The following is a 25,554-nucleotide window of genomic DNA, read 5'->3' on the forward strand; positions in this document are numbered from 1 at the left end:
CCCGGACTAGGGCAGAATTCCTCTCTGAAGCACAGTTCAAATGTCCCTTCTAAGCCCCAAACCAGGCAAGACAACAAAAAAGGATCCAAGGCCAAACAATCTGTAAGACCCTGTCCTTCCCAACACTGGATACTCTGAGGATTTCCTCACGACACACAAGAGTTTAAGATCTCCCCAAAACAGTCAAGCACCTGCCTAATCCCCAATGCCATGTGTGATTGGGACCCGTTCCCTAATTCCTCCCTCCCCTTTGTGGCAATTTAAATACCCTTTGTTTGGAACCAGGATTGATGTTTCCTGCTGCTCTTGTGTTCTGGGCATTAAACTGCATTTCTTAAGTAAATCAGAGCTTTGTAGGTGGTAAAGAAGGGAAGCTGCAGAAGGAGACTTCTTAGCAACCCAGAGCAAATGATCCAATGCCTGGCTCTTTTCTCTCCCCTCTCAACATTGTAAAACTCAGCCTTGGTTATTTAGAGATCTCTGGGATGAAATTGGGTTGTGATTTTAGGGACGTATTTTTCTCAAAGGAAGGCACCTCAAATGCAAGTCTGACAGGCAGACTTGGTAGAAAAATCACACATCCATTTTTAAATTGAATTCTGGTGATTCTGAAGAGAGGAAAAGTCAGGAAGAAATAGAAGGAAACAGACCACATGAGCCCTGAAGCTGAACTTTCTTTTTATATCCTTAAAATTTGCATCATGAGATGAAGAGAAATATGTTACTGTAAGACTGTCTTCACAGATGGCCTTAAAATATTGCCTCCCATAAAAACAGTATACAGCCCTCAGACCCATGAGCTGCTAAATCTTCATTCTGTCATTTGTGCTTTGAAGGGCTCAGTTTGACACGATAATGACTCATTTCTGGAGTCTCTGTTCAGGAACCTGGTACTGTTCCATGCAGATGGTAGCAGGGAGAAGCTTGTGGGGACCTTGTTTTGTGGACATTGCTCTAATTCCCATGAAGCTCGAATTCTTGGGTCGGGGGAGTCATGGACAGGTGAGTGGCTGTGATTGGGGCTGCTATGAGCACCATCTATAAGTCCCACACAGCACCCTCGTGGCACCAGCAAGATGCTCCTCCTGCCTGGAGGCTGAGGTATGACAGCAAGGGTCATGGTGGCAGTGAGGTTGTGGCTCAGGGGACCTCTGAGGTGACTGAGAACACCGTGAGCTGACACAGGTGCAGGTGGATATTGGCACTGGGCAGCTCTGAAAGAAATCATGAGCAGACACAGGAGTAAGTAGGTGACAATCCTCAAGAACTGGGAAGCCGTTTGTGAGTAGGTTTAACAAAAACCCATAGCTCTCTTCTCCTTCGAAAATGCAGAACATTATTTTTCTTCCACAGGTAACTCGGTGTACTTGGCCATTCTTTTAAGGCTGTTCTGCCCTGACCTCAGCTCATTCTTTCCCCTTTCTCTTGTAGGCTTTGACCTAGTGAAATGCGAGGATCCTGGCACCCCTAACTATGGCTACAGGATCCGCGACGAGGGCCACTTCACAGACACCGTGGTGCTATACAGCTGCAACCCCGGCTATGCTATGCACGGCAGCAGCGCCCTGACCTGTCTGAGCGGGGACCGCAGGGTGTGGGACAAACCCGTGCCCTCCTGTGTGGGTGAGTGTGGCAGCCACAGCCAGGTCAAAGAGCCCTGCATGAGGCTTGGACTTGATTGTTAGGAAGAGAGCAGGAGTTGTGCAGTTCTCCTTAGCGGGCGTCTTTATGCATCCATACACGTGTGCACGTGTGTGCACATACGTGTGTGTGCTTGGATTTCAAAGAGGATTTCCCAGTACTAGTTCATGCACTCTGCTACAGAATCATTACTTGAGTTAGTACCTAGTGTGCCAGGGTTTCATGCTCGGTTTCAATGACCCAGAGGACAGAGGTGTTCTGTCATAGTTAGGGTTGGGGCAAAGTAAAGGAAAGAAGTGATAGACAGATAGTTGACAGTTTTTGTTCCATAGGCATGGTAAGTTTTGTTTTCAAAAGCAGCTAAATAGACGCCATGACACCAGAGTGCACTTCCTCATCTCTGGGTCCTTCGTAGCCGAATGCGGAGGTCGGATTCATGCTGCCACATCAGGACGGATCCTGTCCCCTGGCTACCCAGCCCCTTATGACAACAACCTGCACTGCACTTGGATTGTGGAGGCTGACCCAGGAAGGACCATCAGGTACTTGTTACGTTTGGTCTTGCTGTCTTGAAACAGAGGCATGACTTCTGTTCTCATAGTAGAGATCGTAGGACATCAGCTTCACAACTGAAGTTCTTGAGCTAAGAAGAAGGTGTAGATAGAGCTGGCTAAATTTTCACTACCTCTCATGCTTACTTTACTGTGCCTTTGAGGTTGTGTGCTCAAGTCTAATGTGATAAAGATAAAAAGAATGTGAGTGTATCAGTTAGCTTTTGCTGCATAACAAAGTACCCCCCAAAACTGAGTAGCTAAAACCAATACACCCCATTGGCTCATGGCTGTGGGTTGCCCTGGCTGTTCTGATCTGGTTGAGCTGAGCTGGGCTCAGGGACAGCCTTCCTCAGTTCTGCAGCTTGGGCTGGGCTGGCTGGGAAGGCCAGAACCCCATCCCCCAGCTCCAGTTCCAGCAGTAGTCAAGTCCAGTGGAAAGTTCTTTGCAGCGAGAAATGACAAATTCAGTCTTCTGCTTGCTCTCTGATTGCTGATATGTCATTTGCCAAGGGAAGTCTCAGTGGCCAGTCAGGGCTCAAGATGAGAAAAGATTCCCCCCATCATGGGAAGAGAAGCAAATGACACAACCACAAAAACAGCTTGGCTGGAGACATGGGAGAAGTTGTTTTTGCAAAACACCAAAGTTTCTTTGAGGTAGACCAAGACAGCAGTCCACTCTAAAGTTACACAAATAAACAAAATCACTAAACAGTTCAGAGAGTAGGGCAAATACTTTTTTAAAAAAGTGTTCTGTTCTAGGGGACAGCTCAAGTTTATTATGGTAAGGTTCTCCAACTGACAAAAAGTAGCATTTTTAAAGAGAGTGCTCTGTGTGCTGGCAGGAAGCTGCACCCTCACCATAGCACCAAGCACAAAAGGTAGTTTTAAGGAGTTTTCTTTGATTATAGCTCTCCACAATCTGAAGAGCACACCCAGTCTTTAGCAGTCCTTCCCCAAATCCACTTTCTTTTCACTATAGTTCTTTCCTAAGCTCACTTAAAATTTATTTTTAAAAACCCCAGCCTCCAACTGGCTTAATCCATATGGCTTGGATCTTTAGGCCTCCCTGGTGCTATTGTGTCAGTGAAGACCAAATGAATCTGCCTCCATTCTCACCAATGTCTGTAACGTTGACAAGCAATAACGGGTCAAAGCCACAAGCCTCTTTCTGGGGGTGGATGGATAGAAACACTTATAAACTTATGACTTTTTCCTTAATACACCAAAGGTGCCCTGTCAGATTTGTGATGCACATTAAATAGTATCATCAACTCCTCCTGTTGTACCTTTGTAACTTGACAAAATGAGAAAAGATGAAGGGGAATAAGGAGCAGGACTGTTCCATGCTGTGACACTCTGTTTCTCTTCAGCTGGTGACAACCTCCTCAAATGCCAGGAGGCTGCTTTCCATTTAATCACATTAACTTCTCAGGAGTGATTCCAGCTGCCATGGCACAAACCGTTGCCATTTACAAACCTTACATAAGACTCCCACTTTGTAAGAGGAGCAAAAAAGAGAACTCAAAGCAAAGCAATAAACAATAAAACAAACCACAAAAGTAAAAGGGAGACTCTGAGGGAACAGGAAGGGGACTGGCAGGAGTAGGGAGGGAGGCAATTGTGTGTAATGGGGGTGGATATCATCAAAGAACCTTATATACACGCAGGAAAATGTCACCATAATCCCATGATTTTGTAAAATTAATATACATTTAGAAAAATATAAATGATGCAAACATTACTGTATAAGTTATTTAAAAATGGATCCTTACTCATGATAAATGGTTAATTAATAATTATTGCTATATTGGGACAATATCAAGACGCATTTAAGTAACAGAATTTAAGATATCGTATTCTCTATAGAAATCAAGTCATTTTTTCATGGAATGAAAAAAATTAAATATTAGCTCTTAACTTTGAATACCTGTATACTTGGTTTGAGTGGTATACCCACTATTCAACTGGGCTTTGATTTTTTAAAGAAGTAAGTAGAAAGCACCCATGATAATGGAAATAAACTTCATTTAAACAGAATTTGTTCTCGTTTTAGAGAATTTCAAACTCCACTGTAGTTGTAATTTCCCTTGTGATTTGTATTCCTACATTAGAATGATCCCTGCCTCCCCTACCAGCAAAGAGATGAGGTCTTGCTTTGCAGTGAATCCGTGTCTTCATTTAGTACGAAAAGAAGAAGGACATTAATGAGGAACAAAGTGATGTCACAATGAATGCTCAACTTTTCTAATGCAAGCTGACTTTGATACTTAACAATCAGCATTTTAGAAAAAAGCCATTCTATTCACCAGTGTAGTGCACTGTTCTGGAAATCTGTTCTTTTCATCTATGTCTTTCAAACATAAGAGCATGACCTGTCAAAATTATAAACATCTTTTAAGTCTAAGGCATGAAATCTTTGCTAGTAGTGAAAGAGACATCAGTGTTTTAAAATGATTTACTCAGTTGATACTCAACCCCATTCCTTCATGTTTCTAATAGCTAAGTAAATTTAGAAAACATGTGCAATTTTTAAATAGAGCAGTTTGAGAAATAATGCAATTAAAAGCATATCATATACAATTACAGGCTTAAAATTGTACTGGTATAAAGATCTGATCTGATCTTAGCTTAGCTTTGATATTTGCTAGCTTATTTAGTAAGCCTGAGTAATTCCATTGGTAACACGGCCTATTTGAAAGTGAATACATCTGTCATATAAATATGAGTCCAGAGCCAGGCACCAGTAGCTCATGCCTGTAATCCTAGCTACTCAGGAGGCAGAGATCAGGAGGATTGTGGTTCAAAGCCAGCCAGGGGAAATAGTTCATGAGCCCCTGTCTCAAAAACCCTTCACAAAAGTAGGGCTGGTGGAGTGGCTCAAGGTGAATCAAGCCCCAGTTCTGCACCCCCCAAAAATAAATAGAGTCCAGGTTTATTTTAAGTAACAAACTGCTCATAATGCAAATGGAATTCATTGCTATGCATTCATCCCAGGACTTTTAGATGTAAATGTTTTCATTCTCAAAAAGTGAATAGACAACAGGACGTAGGAAGATGTAAAAGGGCTGGCTTTAATTCTCTGGTCATTGGTTAGTGGACCACCTTTGATTTCTTGAGGACCAGAGAACTTTCTTATTTTATATTACCGTGACTTTTTCCTTAAGGTACTAGAAGACCCCAAAATAGTTATAATGGTGCACTTGAGTCTGGAAGAGATTTGTAACTTTAGCATATAAGCTATAAAGCAGTTACCTAGACTGGATTTAATTAAAAATCTAATAACAAGACATGGTAGCAAATTTAGTCCTGTTGAGTTATGTGTAAGTGTTTCTCTAAGACATCCTTGTATTTCAGGGATGAGCACCACTCTGATTTATAGGATAAAGGTAACAGAAGTATAAGCCTCATCACAAGCAGCATTAAAGGCTCTGTTCTACATAATCACATGAGTGTATTGTTCCTTAGTTTTAATCTTTGATTGTCCTCAAAGCTCACTTTGAATATATTTCTGTTCCTAATCTTCCCCAGGAAATTGCGTTTAGTAGTACAGTCGAAGGTAATTCTTCTTAAAAAGCGAAGCATTAGAGACATATCAAAATTTGATCAAGGTTGTCAAAGCTATCCCTAACACAGACACAGACTTGAAAAGAAAGTAGCAGATGGATTGATAATGATTCAGGTGTCACTTGGCATGTCCTGGATTCATTACTGCCTTTTCTAGCAGGCAGTAGAGAGGTGGGTGAGATCTGCTTTGGAGATCTTGGATAATCTTAATCTACTTTTGAGCAGTCTTTGAGATCCCTATAGGAAATAAGATACTCAAGGGAAAATTGCAGGTAACTGATCTCCCCCCTCGCCACCCCATGGGCCTTTTTCCAGGGATGGAGCCTTGTCAGTGTGCTCAGTGCATAACTGGAAACAGGTGACTGGGAGTCAAATCTTCTCAAACTCTGCTTCCTATTAAGATTGAAATGGGACCTCACCAATCTTTTTGTAGATAATATGAGGAAATAACCATAAAGAGATTTCAGCCATCAAAAGAAAGGAGAGCAACAGAGATACCACATTTGTCCCTGTGTCCAAGGCTGCTCCTCCAGCCTCCTTAGCTGGGACTTGGAAGGAGCTGTGAATGAGGCAGAGAGAAGGAAACTGGGAGTATCCATCCCTTTGCAGGAATCTCATACCCACAGTATAACCGGCATAATCCACTTAAGGTACACTAGTCCCCACAACGTAGTTGACATTTCTGTACAGGGTGTAGGAACTGTGAACACATGTGGAAGAGGCAAGTATGCTATCAGCTCTTGGGTTCCCACAGCACTGAGTGAACACAGTAATGGACACACACCATCATCAGTAGCTGGCCACTGTCTCTGTCCAACTCATGCACAGGCAGCCAAGTAGGTAGTTGTGTCACTTCCTTGTCCCCCAGAGATAAACTTATTTGATATTTTACAAAGCAGATCACCAAAAAAGGGAATTTCCAATACATTGGAAGTGCAGTAAAGAAATGGAAAGTGATATTGTGAGAACTAAAATTCAAATCACTTAAGTGGAGTTACCTGAGAATTGCTGAGGATGGGATGTTGATGGGGCAGCATCGGAAAGCCATGTGGACAGTGGTTCCCATGTGGTGGGTGGAGATGGCCTACCAAAAATGACCCACAAAGAAACCATTACCGAGATTCCCAGAGCTTGCTCAAGTCATAGAAAGAGCAAAAAATGGAGCATTGGGGCTGATCCAGACATCCCTGGTATCTCTCCATAACTCGTACTTTTCCCGTTCTTCAGTGAATTCACAGATCCACTCCACACACTTCTATTACCCCCCACACCCCACCCCATCCCACCCCATCCCACCCCATCTGATTCTTCGTTCACTATTTCTGTCAATGTCCATCTTCCTCCAAGGGGCTGGTCTTAATTTTTAGAATTATCCTCTACTGTTCCTCATTTCTTCTTCCCAAACCTCCAATTTTCTCACCCAGAAAAACAAAGATGTCAATACAGTTCTTACAAAATTCTTTTTGTAAATTACATTTAATTTCTCCAGGATAGACACTAAGAAACTCTTGGACAAGAAAGCTAAGTCCCATCATTCCTACATCTGTACACCTTTCCATTCTTCCTCTGCCTTACCAGTTCCTCACATAAGTCTTTCATCTCCTCCCAGCTGACCTTCCATTCCACCCATTGCCTCCCCCAGCTCACACATCAGATGCAGCCAGTGGACAGCAAAGGATCATGGAGCCACCCTGTGCTAAGTGGGGTCACCCTGCAGATTCATCCCCACAGTCACACTGCACAGGGTGCTGTTCAGCATGACCAAGCTCTGGTGGGTCTTGGAGCACATTCCATATCAGCTCACCTTGACATGTGTTTCTCCTCAGTTCCCCCACTCCCCGGCCCTACCACCAGCCTCTTCCTTCCATCAGGGTCCAGTAAAATCTAAGTCCACCATAAAACTGTCATCCTTATTATACCATCACAGTATTCAGTTTTCTTCACTATCTCAGTTTGCTGTCATACTGCCCTATTAACATCATAACCACAGATTAAGTCATCCAGCCCCAACCTGATCCTTCAACAACCCCTCACAATCGCCACAATTAATTCTATATCTGAAGCTAACCAGACCCCACAACTCCCCACCACTGCTTCCCTTCCTGACACACCTGACAAACACATTGGACCTGATAGCTGACCACATGCCGTGGGCTTTCATCCTTGGTCTCATTCTAAGCAGAATGTTTTACTTTATTTATTAATAATTCATTTTGTATGACTTTAAAATTAATGTGCATGTATTCTAAAAAGGTGAAAAAAATGTATTATCCCAGTACCATACATAACAGTTAATGTGTCAACAAAAGTCTTAAATATACAGTTGTCCCTTAGTATCCATTGGGGATTGGTTCCAGAAATTCCGTGTGTATACCAAAGTCAATGGATTCTCAAGTCTCTGACATACACTGGGGTAGTATTAATGTCTGCAACCCCCCCCCCAAGTGTTTCAAATCATCCATTACAGTACCTAATACAATGTAAGTCCTGTGTTAATGTCTGTGCTATACAGCTTAAGGAATCGTATCAAGGAAAAAGTCTATACACATTCAGTATAGATTGCAAATTTTAAGAATATTTTTCATCTCAGTTTACTGACACCATGGATGTGGTACCCACAATACAGAGGGCTGACTCTCCTACAGTGTGGACATGACTAATTAAACATCACCTCTCTTGTTGGATGTTTATATTTCTGGGTTTTGATATTACACACAATGCTGGCAAATAACCCTGCCTTCATTTACAATTAATTCCTTAGAATAAAGTCCTAGGAAATAGCTTGCTGAATCAGATGGTGTCAATGTCTCCATGCCTTCACTCAAATCTGCATACAAAGCAAAGCATCGTCATTTCAGTTGACCACTGAAACTATTTTGCTGCTCATCAAGTACAAAATAAATTTAAGCTCTTTGGCCTGGTCTTCAAAGTTTTCTACTTTCCTTTACTTTGAAATAATGAAGTTCTGGAGAGAAACAAAAACCCTAAGAAGTTTGTTATATTCTCAGAAACCAAAGATAGCTAGATTGAAAATTCAGTATAAACTTTCACAATTTTTCTATACAAGTACAAATATAGAAAATCTTATTTGTATCTTTTCCCTTGTAGTTATTTTAATAAAATAATGTCTTACTATTTTTAGGGCTTATTATTCTGGAGATTTTTTTTTCAGTTAATAATCATGGTCAAATTTTTATGTCCCCTTTGGTAATTCTACTTCATCCTGTGTAGGGGTTGACTAGTACTCCATTGCCTGAATATATGCAAACTTATGTACACAGAGCCCTATGGGGACATTTTATTATTTTTTTTTCTCCCCCCCGCCCCCGCCCCCTCCCTTACCACCCACTCCGCCCCCTCCCGCTCCCCCCCCTCAATACCCAGCAGAAACTATTTTGCCCTTATCTCTAATTTTGTTGAGGAGAGAGTATAAGCAATAATAGGAAGGAACAAGGGTTTTTGCTGGTTGAGATAAGGATAGCTATACAGGGAGTTGACTCACATTGATTTCCTGTGCGTGGGTTACCTTCTAGGTTAATTCTTTTTGATCTAACCTTTTCTCTAGTTCCTGGTCCCCTTTTCCTATTGGCCTCAGTTGCTTTAAGGTATCTGCTTTAGTTTCTCTGCGTTAAGGGCAACAAATGCTAGCTAGTTTTTTAGGTGTCTTACTTATCCTCACCCCTCCCTTGTGTGCTCTCGCTTTTATCATGTGCTCATAGTCCAATCCCTATGGGGACATTTTAATCTTTTCAGTGTTATAAATAATGCTATTTGGATATATCACCTCAGGAGTCCTTTTTCTGGTGAATTTCTGCCTGGACATGCTATGTGTTCTCCTTGAATTCTCACAGTCATTACCAAAGTGCTCCAAAAGAAGGCTGCTGTCACCGCAACCAGAATACAGAAATGTGGTGACCTGCCCAGTTGTTAGTGAAGGTGGATAGTAATTACCACCCCTGTCAATCTGGCTGGAAAAGATGTTTAAAATGCCTGATTTGTTTTATTTTTATAGCTGTTACATTTTGATTTTGACATTTGAATACATGTTTTTGTTTAGACACCTTTCCCTGTCCCCACAAAAACCCCTGTGGCCTCCTCTATTGGAGTGCCCTTCCTTATTTCTCTTTCCTGGCTGGAGTCTCTGCAGCCTCCATAGCAGAACCAGACGGGAGTCCCTGTGCTGCCCACTGCCTTACCCATACTTGACAGGGCTTGGGCACCATGCACTGCCATGTGTTGGTCCCTCACAAGTGACTACCAGATACAACCGAGAGCTCCTTAGGGATGACCCCATATTATGTTCAAGTTATTTTAACCTCCCCACCTAGTGGTACAACATCTCTCATTTTGACTTTCAGTAATTTTTTATTTGAATTGGAAGTCACTGTTACTTTATCATTACTTAGGTTTTGTTTACCAGAGTTTCTGTTAGAGTCACAAGACATTTTCCAAGATGGCAAAGCTCATGTCATTTGTGTGCCTGTTTGTCTATGTAAGCTTTTCACACAACATGCATTCATCAAACTGCACACATTGTAAGGGCACAACTTGTGCAAAGAAGAACACCCCGTGTCCCAGCAACCAGATCAGGAAACAGAACACATTGAGACCCACGACTTGCCTGTGCTCTCTAGTCAGTAGCCCAGCCCCATGATAACCACGATTCTGACATCAGAGGAGTTTTGCCAAAGTTGAACGTCATATCAAGTGGAAATAGACAGGCCTCATCTGGCTTCATTTCCTCACCTTCAGTCCCACCATGTTAGATACATATTCCACCTCAGGCTGCAGGTGCTGTCACTCATTTCTCCATTCTTGGTGTCCACAGATACTGGATTGTTTCAATCCATTTTGGGAGTTATTTTAAGTGGTGCTGTGTGGAATGTCCTAAGAACTGTCATTTGGTGAATGTAGATTTGTGTTTCTCCCGGGTATGTTCCCAGCTGGAATTAACCTCTGTCACCGTAGATACCACCAAACAGTTTCTCAGTGGTTGTTTATTTCTGCTAATCCAGAAAGCATGAGATTTCCTGGCACTTTACTTACCTTCTCAGGGACACTTGCATTGACTCTTTTCCATTTTAGCTATGTAGCTTTTATTTGTTGTTCCCTGATGACTGTCAAGGCCAGTGCTTTTTATATGTTGATTAGCCATTTGAATATCCACTTTGATCAGCTGCCAGTTGGTGCCTTTGTCCTGTGTTTCCCATACTACAGGGCTCCTCTTTGGCTTGTTAATTTCTATATTAAATTCCTCGAGTTCAATCTTAGGTTGATGTACTTTTCACATTCATCCCTGGGCTCTGTCCTCTTTCTGACTCATAATGATTTCCTTCATTGTGCACATTTTTCATTCCAATGTGTCAGATTCTTCTTTATTCATTTTTATTTATGATTAGGAATTTCTATGTTAAAATATAATTTTGTTAGAGTTATTCTTAGTGGTTTTCTGTTCAAATCTGGACATCTTTTGCTTTCCAAAATTATTCGAATGTGGTCTTGTCACAGGCGCAAGATGTCACTGGGGAATCCATGGACATGCTAGAGGGGTCTTGCTCTCAGAACACTCTCAAGAATAAGAAGCTGGAGCACCAGAGTTACAAGCAGGAAAGAGACTTTACTGATAGAGAAAGGCTGAGTGGAGAGACACACAGTGGGGTCTGGAAACCAGGTGTCCCCCCAAGCACTGGCATGGGGAGATGTATATACATATGTCTTCCACCCTAACCTAAAGAACAGTTCGTAGTGGAATCCCATAGGTCCATTCTTGGCCCGCACAAGCCTCCTGTACCTCCTGGTAATCTGGCCTAGCTGTTTTCTCTGCTTCTCCCAGGTCATGGGGACTTCTGTATTTCCAGGATGTCACGGGGCTGATTTGTGTTATGGGACTTCTACAAATCCCCCCTATGGGTTGGAACCCCTAACTGCTGTGAGGGAGATTGAACAGTGAGATCCAGTCTTTAGCTCCTTCTTGCTGAGAGGGGCAAAGATGGGCCCCAGCAGGAATCAGGGATCCAAACCCGAGGAGGTGTCCAAAGGTCCATGGTAGTAAGAGTGAGTGTGGAGTAACATTTGGAGTTTGATGGAGTCTAAGCAGAAGAAATGAAATGCATGAGAAGGTTAAGGAGGCATGCACCAAAGCACAGGACAGCTGTGATAACAGCAATGGGTCCCAGGAGAGGGAAAATCTATGAGAACCAGCCTCCAAGCCAATCATTAGGTTTTCATCCATCCCAAGTTTGTACGGGGATGTGGGTGATTGTTCTGATGTTAGTGGCAATGTTTGTTACCACTTGTCCATTATCATCAATTTGAAGGCAACAGTCTGAATGGTTGAATTTGCCACATACACCCCCTTCCTTAACTAGAAGATAGTCTAAGGCCAGATGGTCTTGATATACAGCAGCATGGAGTTGGGTCTGTTGTCTAGCCAGTAATTCTAAGGCAGAAACAGTCTGGTTTGTGATAATTTCTACCACCACTTGTAACCTAATGATTCAACTGAGCACACAAACGGAAGGCCAGTAACCCCAACTCCCATCTTGTGTCCAAATGGCTGGTCCATAGGTCTGGGGAGGCCATTAACCTTCTCCCCACCTCTGATTTCTCCCTACAGTGAGAACTCTCTTTGTTCTGGTCTCCAGCGTTTTAAAGACAGGTACTCCCAGTTGTTCTTCTTGGGAGTTGGGCAAAAGGAAAAACCTGGCCTGGACAATCCCTATAGTACAACTTCCTGTCCAAGTGGGAGGGTGTCTGGAGTAGGCCTGTTTTCCACATATCCACAATAACCCATCTGGCATTTTCCATCATCCTGGAGCAGTGCTAGTGAGGTGATCCCAATATTTGCCGATCTCAGGGATACCTCGAAGTGGATTTGCCTCGTTAGTAGTAGAGTGATTTAAGAGGCTGTGGTTAGTTAGAGATTTGTAGCATTGGGAGCCAGTACCCAATTTTTGGGCCGCCAGGTTAGATTTGTCTCATTGTAAGAGAGTACCCATTTACAAGGGGTCTCTCCCACCCATTTATCATATGTGGGTCCAGTTCTTTCGAGACATTCCTTCCCGATCACTTCTGGTGTGAGAATCCAGGATTGTGGATGGTCACTCTCCCTGAAAGTTATAGAGTGATTCCATAATAGAAGTTGGTAAGCATTTAAACTAGACTCTTTCCAAGGCCACTCCTCACTCATGAGGGCACCTCTGCATATCCAACAATTTGAGATAGTTAGTTCTCTGGCAATTTTCTCCACCAGGTTTATGAAGAGATTCTTTCCTATTGCCAGGAGCTCTGATGCTCTCCCTATCTCACCTCTGAGTACATCAAATAAACTGGGGCCTTGAGTGGCCATTGGCTTTGGTTGGGGCGAGAGGTTTTTTTATTGTCTCCTTAACCAGCTGTTCTTGGGCTACGTCCTCAACTCCTCCACTGTCTGACACTCCCCAGTGTCCCAGATAAGTCCAACAGACCCATTCTTCCAACCTCCCATTGCAAATATATCCTGCTTTGTTTCCCAAACTTTAGCACTTCCAGTACCACTTACCAGAGTGTATGCAAACCTGAGGGGTCAATTTGCCCAACTAACATCTGCCTGGATGATGGGTGTAAGATGTAATATAAGAATGTCTGGAGCCCCCAGTGTAGGCGGTTTTAAAACATTCACTACATGGGGGTGACTGGGTGAGGGCCACATTGAAAAGTAAGAGTTCAGTAAGAGTTCACACTGAAAAGTAGAGGAGAGTTATCTATCATGTTTATCTATCCCAAGAATGTGAGGCCCCAGAGGAGAAGGCAGACAAGGTCACTTGTCCTGAGGGGCCCTATTAAAGAGGAGTTGGAGGTTCTCAAGAGGCTCACAGGAGTACTGCGGCTTGTCTGAGTCTGAGTCTTGAGGAGGAGTCTTTTGAGGGGTTTCAGTGCTTGACTCTGGAGATGTGGATCCAAGATTCCAGTCCAGCCACTCGGACTCCTGTTGGGGTGGAAAGAAGGACAGGATATGTATGGCCCCTCCCATAGGGGCTCTGAGGATTCCCTGGATATGTGAGGAATTTTAATGAGCACCAAATCACCAGGACAAAAGGGTGGAGGAAAAGAAGAGAGGGCATAAGAGGTGCCTTGGTGTAATTCAGTTAGGATTTGTTGGAACTTAGCTGGGTGGATGATATGGGCAGTAAGTCTGGCTGTTCACCATGTAGAGTGAGGTCATTAGTGAGAAATGATGGCCATAAATACACTCAAAAGCGATACCCAGCTTGCCCAGGGTGTTTCTGAGGTGGAGGAGGGCCAAGGGCAGATGTTTGGGCCAGGGAAGATGTGTTTCCTGGGCCAGTTTGTCTAGGTGGCACTTGAGTAACCCATTGGCCCATTCCACCTTTCCTGAGGACTGGGGCCTCCAGGCACAGTGGAGGTGATGTTTTAGGTGAACCCAAACAGGAGGGGCTGTCCTTCCCCTCCCAATGGTGGAGTTTTCAGTCCAGGCTGACAGATCCACTTTTTCCTCAATTAGGGGCATGCAGAAATACTCTCTGTGGGGGGAGTAGTATTTGAACTTTAAGTTTGGACAGGAGGTCCTTTCCCAACAAGGGAGTAGGGGGCTCAAGGACTAGTAGAAATGAGTGGCAGAGGTGGAGGTTCCCCCAGGAGCACACCAAAAGCTGGGTAAAATATCGTTCTACGGGCTGGCCTGATATGCTCTGAATGCTGACTTTGTTGTTAGACCTGGGAGAGAGGAATGACAGAGAAGTGGGTACCACTATCAAAAAGGAAGATGACTTTGTGCTTCTCAACTATCAAGAATACCCAGAGCTCCTCGATCTGGATACAAAGAACTGGAGCCTGGACAAGGCAGCCATCTGGTCTCTCCTCCGAGTGGAGGGGGGGGACAGTATGACTTTCAATGGTTGTCCTTACAAAGAGGCTAGGGTTCTGGAGGGGGCCAGGGCTATCTCCAGGGCTGCCCCCCTAGTGGGCATTCCCATTTGAAGTGTCCCTCCTGTTCACAATGGTAGTAAGTCCTGACATTTGATCCTTGTCGAGAGGGGAATTCTCTAAGAGCCACCACTAGGTACTAGGTCATGGTGCCTTCTGTCTTTTTCTCTCTTTCTAGTAAGGTCCTGAATAGTATACAGAAGTAGCCATCTGTACCAGCTGGCCTAATGTTTTGTCACCCTCAGCCACCAGCTTTTGAAGTTTTCTATGAATGTCTGGGGCTGATTGGATAAGCAATTTATCTCTCAGGATAAATTAGTGATCTTAGTGGATCCTGACTTGCAACTTAGACTCTACTGTGGTGTGTTTTGTAATGGCATCTTTGAGACACTGTAAAAAGACCATGGGGGAGTCATTGGGTCCTTGTTGGACAGGAGTAACCTGGGAGTAATTAAGGGGTCTGACTCTAGCCCTCTTTAAATCTTCAGTGGTGAGGTGAATGAAATGGTGCCTAGCACATTCATCCACCTCACTTCGGGGATCACATCTGAGATCCATCCTGGGAACCTCTTGGGCCCCAGTCAGGACTCCGGGGTCCTCTGCTTCTCCTTCTAGGGGTGTGGGCTTAACAGAGGACTTTTGTAGGTGATAATCATTGCCAACCTGAGAGTCCTGATCCAGGACTCTTTGCTGCAACAGGGAAGAGAGGGTTTGGTCTAGGAGCAGCATGAAATCTTTCCAAGCCAGTTCAGAAGTTTGGATAATAGGAATAAAGGCTTGAATGTACTGATCTGAGTCAGTGGTAAAGCTGCCCAAGTCCTGTTTAATTTCCTTACAGTTGCTTCATCTGAAAGGTACCTGGATTCTTTTCAGGTGGCTGCCCCTCCCCCTGAGAACTGGCTTGAGGGGGTAGCAGCCTATGGCCTCCGTGTAAGGGGGCAAGGAAGCCATGGAGGCTGGGCAGCCACTCTTCTCACTCCCCTTGGGTGGAGGGGAGGAAGTAGCTGCCTTAGAGGCAGTTGGGGTGTCTTAGAAGTATCCCTTTCTTTAGGTATGTTTTTACAAACCATGGTCAGGGTTTGAGTACCTCCCTTACACTGTTCCACCCATTGGGGATGTTCTTTAAGAAAAAAGAACAGCTGCACATAGGGGATTTCTGTCCATTTGCCATCACTCTTGCAAAACAAGTCCAGCTGGAGAGTAGTATTGTAGTTAAGAATCCCGCCCTCAGGCCATTTTCCTGATCTCCAAGGGGATATTGGGGCCAAGCCTGGGTACAAAAGAAAATCAAAGTCTTTTTGTGAAGATTGTCAGGATCAATGTCCTTCCAACGTTTTAGCAGGCAAGCAAGGGGAGCCCCCTCTGGAATTCAGAAGAAGAAGAAATATTCCTATTTATCAGTGTCCTGATAAGGAAACCCCTCCCCAGGGCGAACGTCTTCTTCCCTCCATCTGTCCCTTCTGCCGTCTGTGACCAAGACCAAGGGAAAAGCTGAAAGGGACTTCCAGGTTGTGGTCACTCTACCAGCATGACCCTGACCACATGTGACCTCACAAGCCTTAAAGACCAAGTACTTATAATGTCTCCAGTTTGTTAAGGCATCCAGTTCAAAGAGAACTCACTAGAGGAAGGGCTTATGGAGAGACATAAAGACGCAAAAGGCCAGGGGGTGTTGAGTGAGCCTGGGGTCAGTTGTGTCTTCTGAAGAAGACTGCAAGGAAAGGGTGTGTTTTTAAAAAATATAATCTCACGTTCACTCTGGGGTGGCCATGGGAAGAAACCCAAGTGGTGTGTGCCGTAACAACAGTCCAAATACATTCCCTGTGGCAGTCCTGAAGGGTAAAGATGGGGCAGTGGGGGTGTAAGGAAGGACAGTGCTTGGTGAAATGTCATAAAGCCCCCCAAAATTGGCACTCAGTCAGGAGGGTACATGTCATCCAAGGAAAAGTGGAAAACAAAAAGGGCAGGGAACCTCCTGAGGTCAAAGGTGCTTTATTATCTCCCTACCAAGCGAAAGCTTGGTGTCCTCCCATATGTCCCTGAAGAAGTTGTCACGAGCAAAAGGGCCATTAGGTCATAGTGCAGACATGAGAGAAGGAGAAACAGCCTGGCCGCCAGAGGGGTTCAGATCCCCCACATGGCAGTAGGCAGTCCCATATAAACCCCGGGACAGACTCAGCTTGCTGCACTCTAAGAAGGGATGCACTGGATTCTGCCAGAAGCCTTAGTGGGCTTGAGAAACTCCCCCTCTGCCTTCACCAGAAACCTTCCTATGGACTGAAGGAGAAGGTGGCCAGAGAGTTCTGCTTTTGGCTACTCTGCAGCAGGAGGGCTCTCCCAGTAGGCAGAATCCATAGGAGTGCTAGACGATCGCTGTCACTTCCCAGGCAGACTGTCCCTGGTTAGGCACAGCCAATGCCAATCTTCCACCCCGGAGAGAAGAGGGTCCCGTCTGGGTCGTGCAGAAGTCACAGGCATGAGATGTTATGGGGAATCAGATGCACTAATGGGTTCATGCTCTCAGAACATTCTTAAGAATAAGAGGCTGGAGCACCAGAGTTACAGGCAGCAAAGAAACTCTATTGATAGAGAAAGGCTGAGGGGGTCCGGAATCCGGGTGCCCCCCGAGCGCTGGTGTCGGGGAATAGATATATATATATACATCTGGCTTCCACCCTAACCTAAAGAACAGTTTGTAGTGGAATCCTTGTACCTCCTGGTCCTCTGGCCAAGCTGGTTCCTCTGCTTCCCCCAGGTCATGGGGCGTCTGCATTCCTAAGATGTCATGGGGCTGATTTGTGTCATGGTGCTGCTGCAGTCTCAGTTCTCTTCTGGGTGATTTACCTTCTACAGTTTTCTCTCCATAGAGAAATTCTATTGAGTACTTCTTGAATTCTCAATAACTTTTCTTGATTGCACTACAGTGATTCTTGGGGGGCTGGAGGAGGGGCTCAAGTGGTAGAGCATCTACCTAGCAAGCATGAAGCCCTGAGTTCAAACCCCAGTACAGCAGTAAGTAAGTAAATAAATAAATAAATAAATAATAGAAACAGAATATAGTGAGACTTTTGTCATAAACCAGACAACTGTGTCTAGGTAGTTCTGCTTCTGGGTTTTACTCACTTCCAATGGCCATTTTCTCTATCAGTGCAATGCTTTATCCCATAATTATTCAATTGCTTTATCAGTCTTCACATCTGATACTAAAATCCTCCAAATGAGTTCTTGTTCATATAGATTGCATGAACTTTTTTGAGACAGAGTCTCACTCTGTAGCAATTTTCATGGAGTACATCCTTGGGGCTGGTCTTAAACTTACCATCCTCCAGCCTCAGTCTCCCGAGTGCTAGAATTACAGGCAGGTGCCACCACACCCAGTGTCATGGCTACTTTTGACTGTCTGCAGTTTCATCCATATAATGTTAGAAAAGCTTCATTTTTAAAGAAGACATTTCCAGGATTTTGTTGGAATCACATTACATCAGTAGTCCAGTCTGGAAGAAACACAACTACTAAGTTGTTATGCCTTGCTTATATGTCTTTCATGATTTACCTCAATAGTGCTTTGTAGTTTTACACGTGGAACGCTTGTGCCTGTTTGGTTGGGACCATTCTGAGTTACAGAGTGTTTTTATATGATAATGTAGAGGGTGTTTTATTTCATTTTCTATTCGTGACTTCCATAAAGAAATAAACTGTATTTTTATGTTCATCTCGTATAAATATCCATATATTAATTCTAAAGGTTTCCAGATTTAATTTTCTCTAGAGTCACAATCATGTTATACACAAGTGAGAGGTTTATTTTTTCCAAATCTCCTGCCTTTCCCTTGCCTTACTACATTGGCTAGGACTTCAGGATTGTGACGTTCAGAAAGTATTAGAGCAAGCCTCGTTATTCTGTAACCAACCTTAGATAATTTTTTTTATTATTTCCTTGGCCTATAAATATGCTTTTCTGCATGTTAGCAGTTATGGAATACTTAATTCTTTTGTTTTTGGGCCTTAATCCTATTTTAAATTTAGCGCCCATTTAAAAATATTCTTGTAATGGTAGGATGTATTTCTGCATGTTTGCCTTTATTGAAGTCCTTAAGACAATTTCAGTAATTGATGATTTCTAGAGAAGCATTTCATTCATGATTTGAAATGCAGTGCATGAACTGATACACGGTGATCACTTACCTTACTTCCTCATTCCTTCCTCCAGGATCTCACTCTTAGCATAGCGGCCCATGCACACAGCATGAGCTGTCATGACAGAAAGCCATTGCCACCTCATCCTAAGTTCTAAAATGGGAAGACAACACAAACTTTGTGTTTAATAAGTTTAAAGGAGATAATTTGAAAACCCAAGTTAACCATTCAGATAAAAGAAATTATAAAAATATAGAGTCCATGTAAATTGAAAGAAATGAAGTTGAAAAACAATAAATACAGTAAAAGAAATTAATGGAAGAAATGCTAAAAGTAATTAACACTTCCTAAAAGTGATTCTTGCAGTTAGCATGGAATACACAAATTGCTGGCAATGTTTACTGAGACAAAACACAGGAGGCCCAAATAAATTGTGCTTTCAGTAGAAATACAAATGAACTTAGCACAAATTATTTTTAGGAAAAATTTTAAAATAATAGATCAATGCATACCAATATGTTGGTAAAACTTTTGAGACCAAAATATTAATTAACAAGAAAATGATCAAATTCTTTTAATTTGTCAAAGGATGCATATAATAGAAAAGAGAAAAAACTAACAGTTTAACACTATAATTCATCTAATTTATATGTTAAGAAAAAGTATCTATGATCATACAAATACATACAGAAAAACAAGAGAATTTAATGTACTTTTTCATGGCCAACAACATAACAAGGTAAAACAAAATATCCCCCCAATGTAAGACCAGGGGTCTGTTCTTGACTTCATAAACATTATGTAAAATATTTCAGCAAGAATATACATATGACTAACCATTAGCGAGTTGAATGACATAAGCAAACATATGAGCAGGGAGCTCACAGACCAGGGTCCTGTCCAGTTTCTACTCGTGACTTGGATGGTTTCATCTAGTTCCCTGGTTTAAAACCATTTGTTGCTAGACACAAAAAGGTTTGGTGTGTCCATCCACACTTTCCTCTGAGGCCCCCCAGAATGCATGAAAACTGCCGACATGCCATCTGGGCTCCACGTCTGTCCACTTGGTTGATGGTAACTCCACCTTTGTAGTTCCTTAGGAAAAGCCTCCAAGTGACCTTGAACTCTTTTCTTACACAAGCCTCATCCAACCTGGTTTCTCTGTGTTGTCTGTGTTCAACGTCTACCCAGGGTTGCACACACTCTCAGAACTCCACTGTCAAGCTCACACCACAGCATCTCTTGCTGGATTTCCCAGGAGGATCACAGAGTCTACATTTCCTCTCTGCAGTCTCTTGTCAACAGAGCAAGCAGAATAATTCATTAAAATTGTTGGTGAGGTAATTGCTTCACTAAATATGTGACTTGCTATTTCACCAAACATAAAAGACAAAATACTTAAAATATCTTACAAAGTCCTGTTTATTTTGTCCCCTCTCCCTATACACATCTATAGCACCCATCTCCTGTCTCATCTCAGCTCTCACTTAGTCCCCCTCCCTGCTCCAAACTATGTTGGGTTATAGATGTTTTCAGGTGCTGAAGACTTTCTCCCTATGAGGCAGTTTCCTGTGCCTTAGCTGGCCCCTCACAGGGAAGAGAGCAAACTCCCTTCCCTTCCTCAAGTCTCTGCTCAAATCATACCTCTCTACCCAGCTATCATGGTTGTTTCTCCTTCCTTCCCAGCCTTGGGCCAGGCCCAATGCTCCTGATTCCTCTCTTCCTTTGCTCCTTCAGTCGTACCTGCCACCTGCTAATGTACAACGTCCTTTACTGACTTTTTTTGGTTGCTGTTGGTCCTCATCTCCTCTCCTCACAACATAAGCTAAATGAGGACAGGTTCTTTCTTTAGATCCATAGCTACTCCAGAAGCCCTAGAAGTAGGCCTGATACACGGTTGGTGTTTGTAGAATTGCTAAACTATATTGAGTTGGAAATGGATACAAAAAGAAAATCCACCTCATGAATAATTAGAGGACTGGAAAAATAACACCCCCGACTACTGCTTCCAAAGTTAATTAACAAACTGTACATTTTCAATGCAGAATGCATTGTACTCAAGGATACCCGTGTGTGCTCGCGGTTAAACACACGAAGTAGTCCTGTGACTTGGGTAGGCATCCGTGTGCACAATCACGCGGTGGGAATTTTGATAGTTTTGGTGGAATGGCACGGTACACACGGTGAGATGCAGGGAAGAATAAGTGAAGGCAGCACGGAGAGTAGGTGTGGGTATATCACTAAGATTTTCTTTTTAAAAGGATTGGAAGCACTAGGACAAAATGTTAAGCTTCATGGCAGGAAATACAATCTGTTATATTTGTGTTTCATTTATGTTTAGTAGTTTATATTGAACGTTTAAAACTATGTCACATGTTCGTATTTTATAGTTTGCACAGGTGATATAGATGTGTCCTTCACGTGTGTAGTAATACAAAACGAAGTAGGTGAGATTGGTGGAGGTTTTTGTAGGCAGCTCTGGTGACTCTACCTCTGGTGACTTTACCTCCCTTACAAGCCCACACAGTAAGCAGCCAATGAAAACCTGTAAAGAACGCATTCGACAATGCCCACCTGTTGGGATTTTGACTGACGTCATTTACCGTTAATGGTCATGGACTGCGTGTCTGCTGTCGCTGCGGTGTGACCCTCGTGGGGCCGAGGTGTTGGAGTCCCTCTGGAAAATTTCCGACGTGACAGAAGTGTGTTCGAATGCTGTTAGGAAGAGAATTTATGCTGAACATTCTGCCTTTGCATTGATTCTCCAAGTTGAACTTTCTCTGAGGACAAAATTTGTAGAAACAAACACAACATCAATGCATGGCACTAGGCCACAGGTGTGAAATGTGCTCTTGGTGTAAAAGCGTCACCTGAGAGCATCTTTCTCCTGGTGTGGCTGCTGCCACCTGGCAGGAATTTTAAGAACACCACTGAGATAGGAAAACCTGCTAGCTCAAAAGCAGCCCTGGCCAACTCATTTTTGGTTTGTGTGTCCTACCTTGAATTAGAAAAAGTTACAGCAGTCTCCAAAGGAATTGTTTTCTCCATACATGGAGAGCTGGGGTGAGAGCTGTGCAGTCTCTCTGCCCGTAACAGACTGAAGGAGTGTGTGCTGGGTTCCGTCTTGCACAAGTGCACTGCTTGCCAGGAGCCTGGGTCCTCGCCTCCTTCACAGGGCTCATCCTGGTGGGGTTTGAGAAGAGGAAGCGAGCACAGGTGCGTGAGGACTGTGTGGCTGGGATGCTCTCGGGGAAGGCGGTGTGATGTGCACTAACACAAAAGCTGTGCCCTCTCTCCTCAGCCTTCATTTCATTGTGTTTGACACTGAGATGGCTCACGACATCCTCAAGGTGTGGGACGGTCTCCTGGACAGTAATGTCCTGCTGAAGGAGTGGAGCGGCTCGGCGCTGCCCGAGGACATCCACAGCACCTTCAACGCACTCACCCTGCAGTTCGACAGCGACTTCTTCATCAGCAAGTCCGGCTTCTCCATCCAGTTCTCCAGTAGGTACCAACAGGTCTCCCTCACCTTGACCCCAGGGCTTTGATGAGAACACAGAGCTCCGTGTGTGTTCCCCAGCCTCCCCTTACATGGTAGAATGCTCCCCGAGAATCATTTGAATGTGGGAAAACGTGTCATGGGGAAACACGTGTCACCCATTGATTTGTTCTTGCTGAGATCTCTGTGGCAAAAGAGAAAAGTATAACAAGTCCATGTGATGACATTTGTGTGACTTGGGAACCTCCAGAAATGAAGACCCGGGAAAGAGGGAGATAGTCGTGTGGAAGCACAGAGACCAAAGGTGATGTAATGGTGACAAATGGGGGACTTGGTGAGGCTGGCCACTACAGATTTCTCTCTGTCCCTGCTCTTTCTTCTGGGTCTAGGGAGGACTGCTCTGGAATGAGGTCTGTGTCCTACCTTGGGGGAAAATGAGAGAATTCTTGTATGATCTGCTTTTTGAGTCAGGTGAGAAGAGAGAGAGGCCTCTGTACTGCTGTTTCCCCAAATTCCAAGGAACTTATTTTGGGGTGGTCCTGACCCCCAGTATCAAGAGAGCAGTTTGGCTTAGGAAATTGTTCATTATAGGTCTGGGGTATGCAATGAGTTATGAGTTGTGACTTTATCTAACTGGAGTCAAAGCAGACGTGGCTTGTTGTACAGATGTGTGGGCAATTTGTGGGACTCCTTGGAACATGGCAGAAACTCCAGGTTCCTTAACTTCCCTGGTTTGAATCTGTGCGATGGGGTCTCTGTACTGTCTGCTCCTTGGCAGGCTTATTCGCCACTGTCTGCCTCCCAGTGTAGAAGTGTTCTGATTTTTTCCGCCCTTCAGCTAAGGTTAAAGTGGCTGATGTAAGATGAAATCCTCTGGAAATTATTAGCAGTAATCCTCACTGGCACCCTTGAACTCTCATCTCCTGAAGATCCTTCCCGTCCTGGCTGGTCGGCCCATTGTAATGAATGGCTTCCTGAGAAGGGTGGAGAGGAGATATTTTGTGGCTGCTCAACCTTTTAGTACCTTTCAAAGAGCACCAGGTAGAGCTGCCATATAATTTGGAAGCACACAAGGCCAACCATTGTCATAAAACAAGGGGCGTTTGCTCATAAACACATCAGACTCACTTCATCTTTTGGCAGGTCACTGGTGAGTTGTATTTAGGATTTACATAAGATAATTGACTTAGGTCACCATAATGCTTTGGAAGGCTGCTACTGAAATTGAGGTGCAAATCTGCACCTCTGACTTCACTGTGCTGGAAGGCAGTGATTTGCAAATGTGGTCTGTGGAGTGAAACGGACGTGTGTGGAAAATCTCACTGGATGGCAGAACGACACCAAAGCAAGCTCGCTACTGCTGTGCTGCCTTGATCAAGGGTCAAGGTCAAGGTTGTGAGATTATATTATAGGAATATGGGGTGGGTTACTGACTGATGGACTTTGTTTGGCAAACACAGAGTTCAGCAGGTTCTAAGGTGCTCACTTCTGCCTTCCTTGCCCCTGGCCTTTTGGGTTTAAACAGATTTTCTTTAGCACATCCTTTTAGGTTTGCAGTAAATTCAGCAGACACTGAGAGACTCACAGACCTCCTACCACATGTACAACCTTTCACACTGTCCCCCGCCACAGTGGCACTTCGTCACAATCCACGAACCCACACTGACACCTTGTTGTCACCTAACATTCATAGCTGACATTAGGGTTCACTCTTCTGCTGCATTTTCTATGGATTTGGACAAATGTGTAATGACCTAGAGCCACACCACAGCACCCCACAGAACAGTGGTCTCAGGGCCCCAAATTCCTCCAAGTCCCTCCTCTTCATGCCTTTCCTTCCCCTACCAAGCCTGGCAAGCCCTGGTCTCTTCCCTGTCCCCACCACATCCTGGCCTTCCCAGACTGTCCCAGAGCTGGGGTCCATACACCCTTTCTCAATGGGCTTCTTTTTCTTAGCCATGTGCATCTATGTTCTCCATCTTTTCATCTTGAGAGCTCGTTTGTTTTCAGCACTGAATAATATCTGGATGGGCCTCAGGTTATTTGTCCATTCGCTTCCCCAAAGGCCTTGGTGGCTTCCATATGTTGGCAATTATGAGCACAGCTGGTAGGAATTTACATGTGCAGGTTTTGGTGTGGACGGAAGTTTTCAGTTCAGTTGAGTGGATACCCAAGGGGTGACTGCTGGAGTGTGTGTCCAGAGTGCCGTGTGCGTGTGTGTGTGTGTGTGCGTGTGTGTATGGTGTGTGTGTGCGTGTGTGTGTGTGTGTGTGTATGGTGTGTGTGTGTGTGTGTGTGTGTGTGTGTGTGTGTATGGTGTGTGTGTATGGTGTGTGTGTGGTTACTGGGGTTTCAACTTAGAGCCTTGCAAGAACTCAACCACTTGAGTCACACCCCCAGCCCAAGACTATACTTAGTTTTCTTCCTGTTCTTGTTTTTTTTTGTCTTCCTGATTTTAAATTCTTGTGCAGTGGCTCCATCCCCTGCCAAGTCTCTTCTTTTTCTGTATTCCTTCATGACTTCCTTCTCAAGGGATATCTTCCTATTTTGGGTAAAAAAGAAATAAGGCCCTTGATTATTTTATGGATACTTTTCTTCTCTTTATTTAATTAATTAATACACCAATGAGGATGATTAATGACCGATGAGAACGCACAAGTTTCTATAGAAGTGACACTTGCAGAATTCTCTTACTCGCTGTTCTGTGTGTATTAGTTTGAAGCACAAGCCATGACTGACATGTTGTTGGTAAACAACAATTGGACGGTGGCACATGATTTAACATAGCTCTTACGTCAGTCTCTTCTCCATCTCATGTCTAGTAAGTACAGCCCAAGTCAGCTGTGTACCTGGGGAAATGCCATTTCAGGGGTGAAAATTTTACACTGGCTCTCAGGCCGTTTATGAATGTGTTTCTGTGAGGACATCTTTCAAAGTCAAAAGAAAGGAAAAAACAAGACATAAAAACTTTGAATGGTGTAAACAAGTGTTCTGGGTGGTGACGTGGGAAATTCATGTTCCCTCTTGACCTCCAGTAAGTACAGACTGGTCTCTGCCTCTGTGCTTGTCACTTTGCTGGCCTGGGGCTGTCAGGAAGGTCACGCTGCTTGGAAACAACTAGTGGGTGAGTCCTGTGGCCACCCAGAGCAGGGCACCTCACGAGGTGGGGCGTGCAGGAATCAGGTGCTTGCACTGCAGGAATCTTGGATGACAGTGTGGCCACACAGAGTTCAC

At 44.0% G+C, this 25,554-nt stretch overlaps 1 protein-coding gene across 2 annotated transcripts in view; it reads left to right on the forward strand.

Moving 5' to 3' along the window:
• Positions 1 to 25,554, forward strand: part of Csmd1 (CUB and Sushi multiple domains 1) — a 1,661,894-nt gene that overhangs the window by 1,381,647 nt on the left and 254,693 nt on the right. For both annotated transcript variants that reach the window (XM_074055299.1, XM_074055300.1), the window contains exons 24-26: positions 1,432 to 1,623; positions 2,057 to 2,183; positions 22,123 to 22,325. In XM_074055299.1, coding sequence (XP_073911400.1) covers positions 1,432 to 1,623; positions 2,057 to 2,183; positions 22,123 to 22,325 — 522 coding nt within the window. The remainder of the gene's footprint in view (positions 1 to 1,431; positions 1,624 to 2,056; positions 2,184 to 22,122; positions 22,326 to 25,554) is intronic.

Source organism: Castor canadensis, chromosome 14, assembly GCF_047511655.1.
Source record: "Castor canadensis chromosome 14, mCasCan1.hap1v2, whole genome shotgun sequence".
NCBI classification, from domain to species: Eukaryota; Metazoa; Chordata; class Mammalia; order Rodentia; family Castoridae; genus Castor; species Castor canadensis.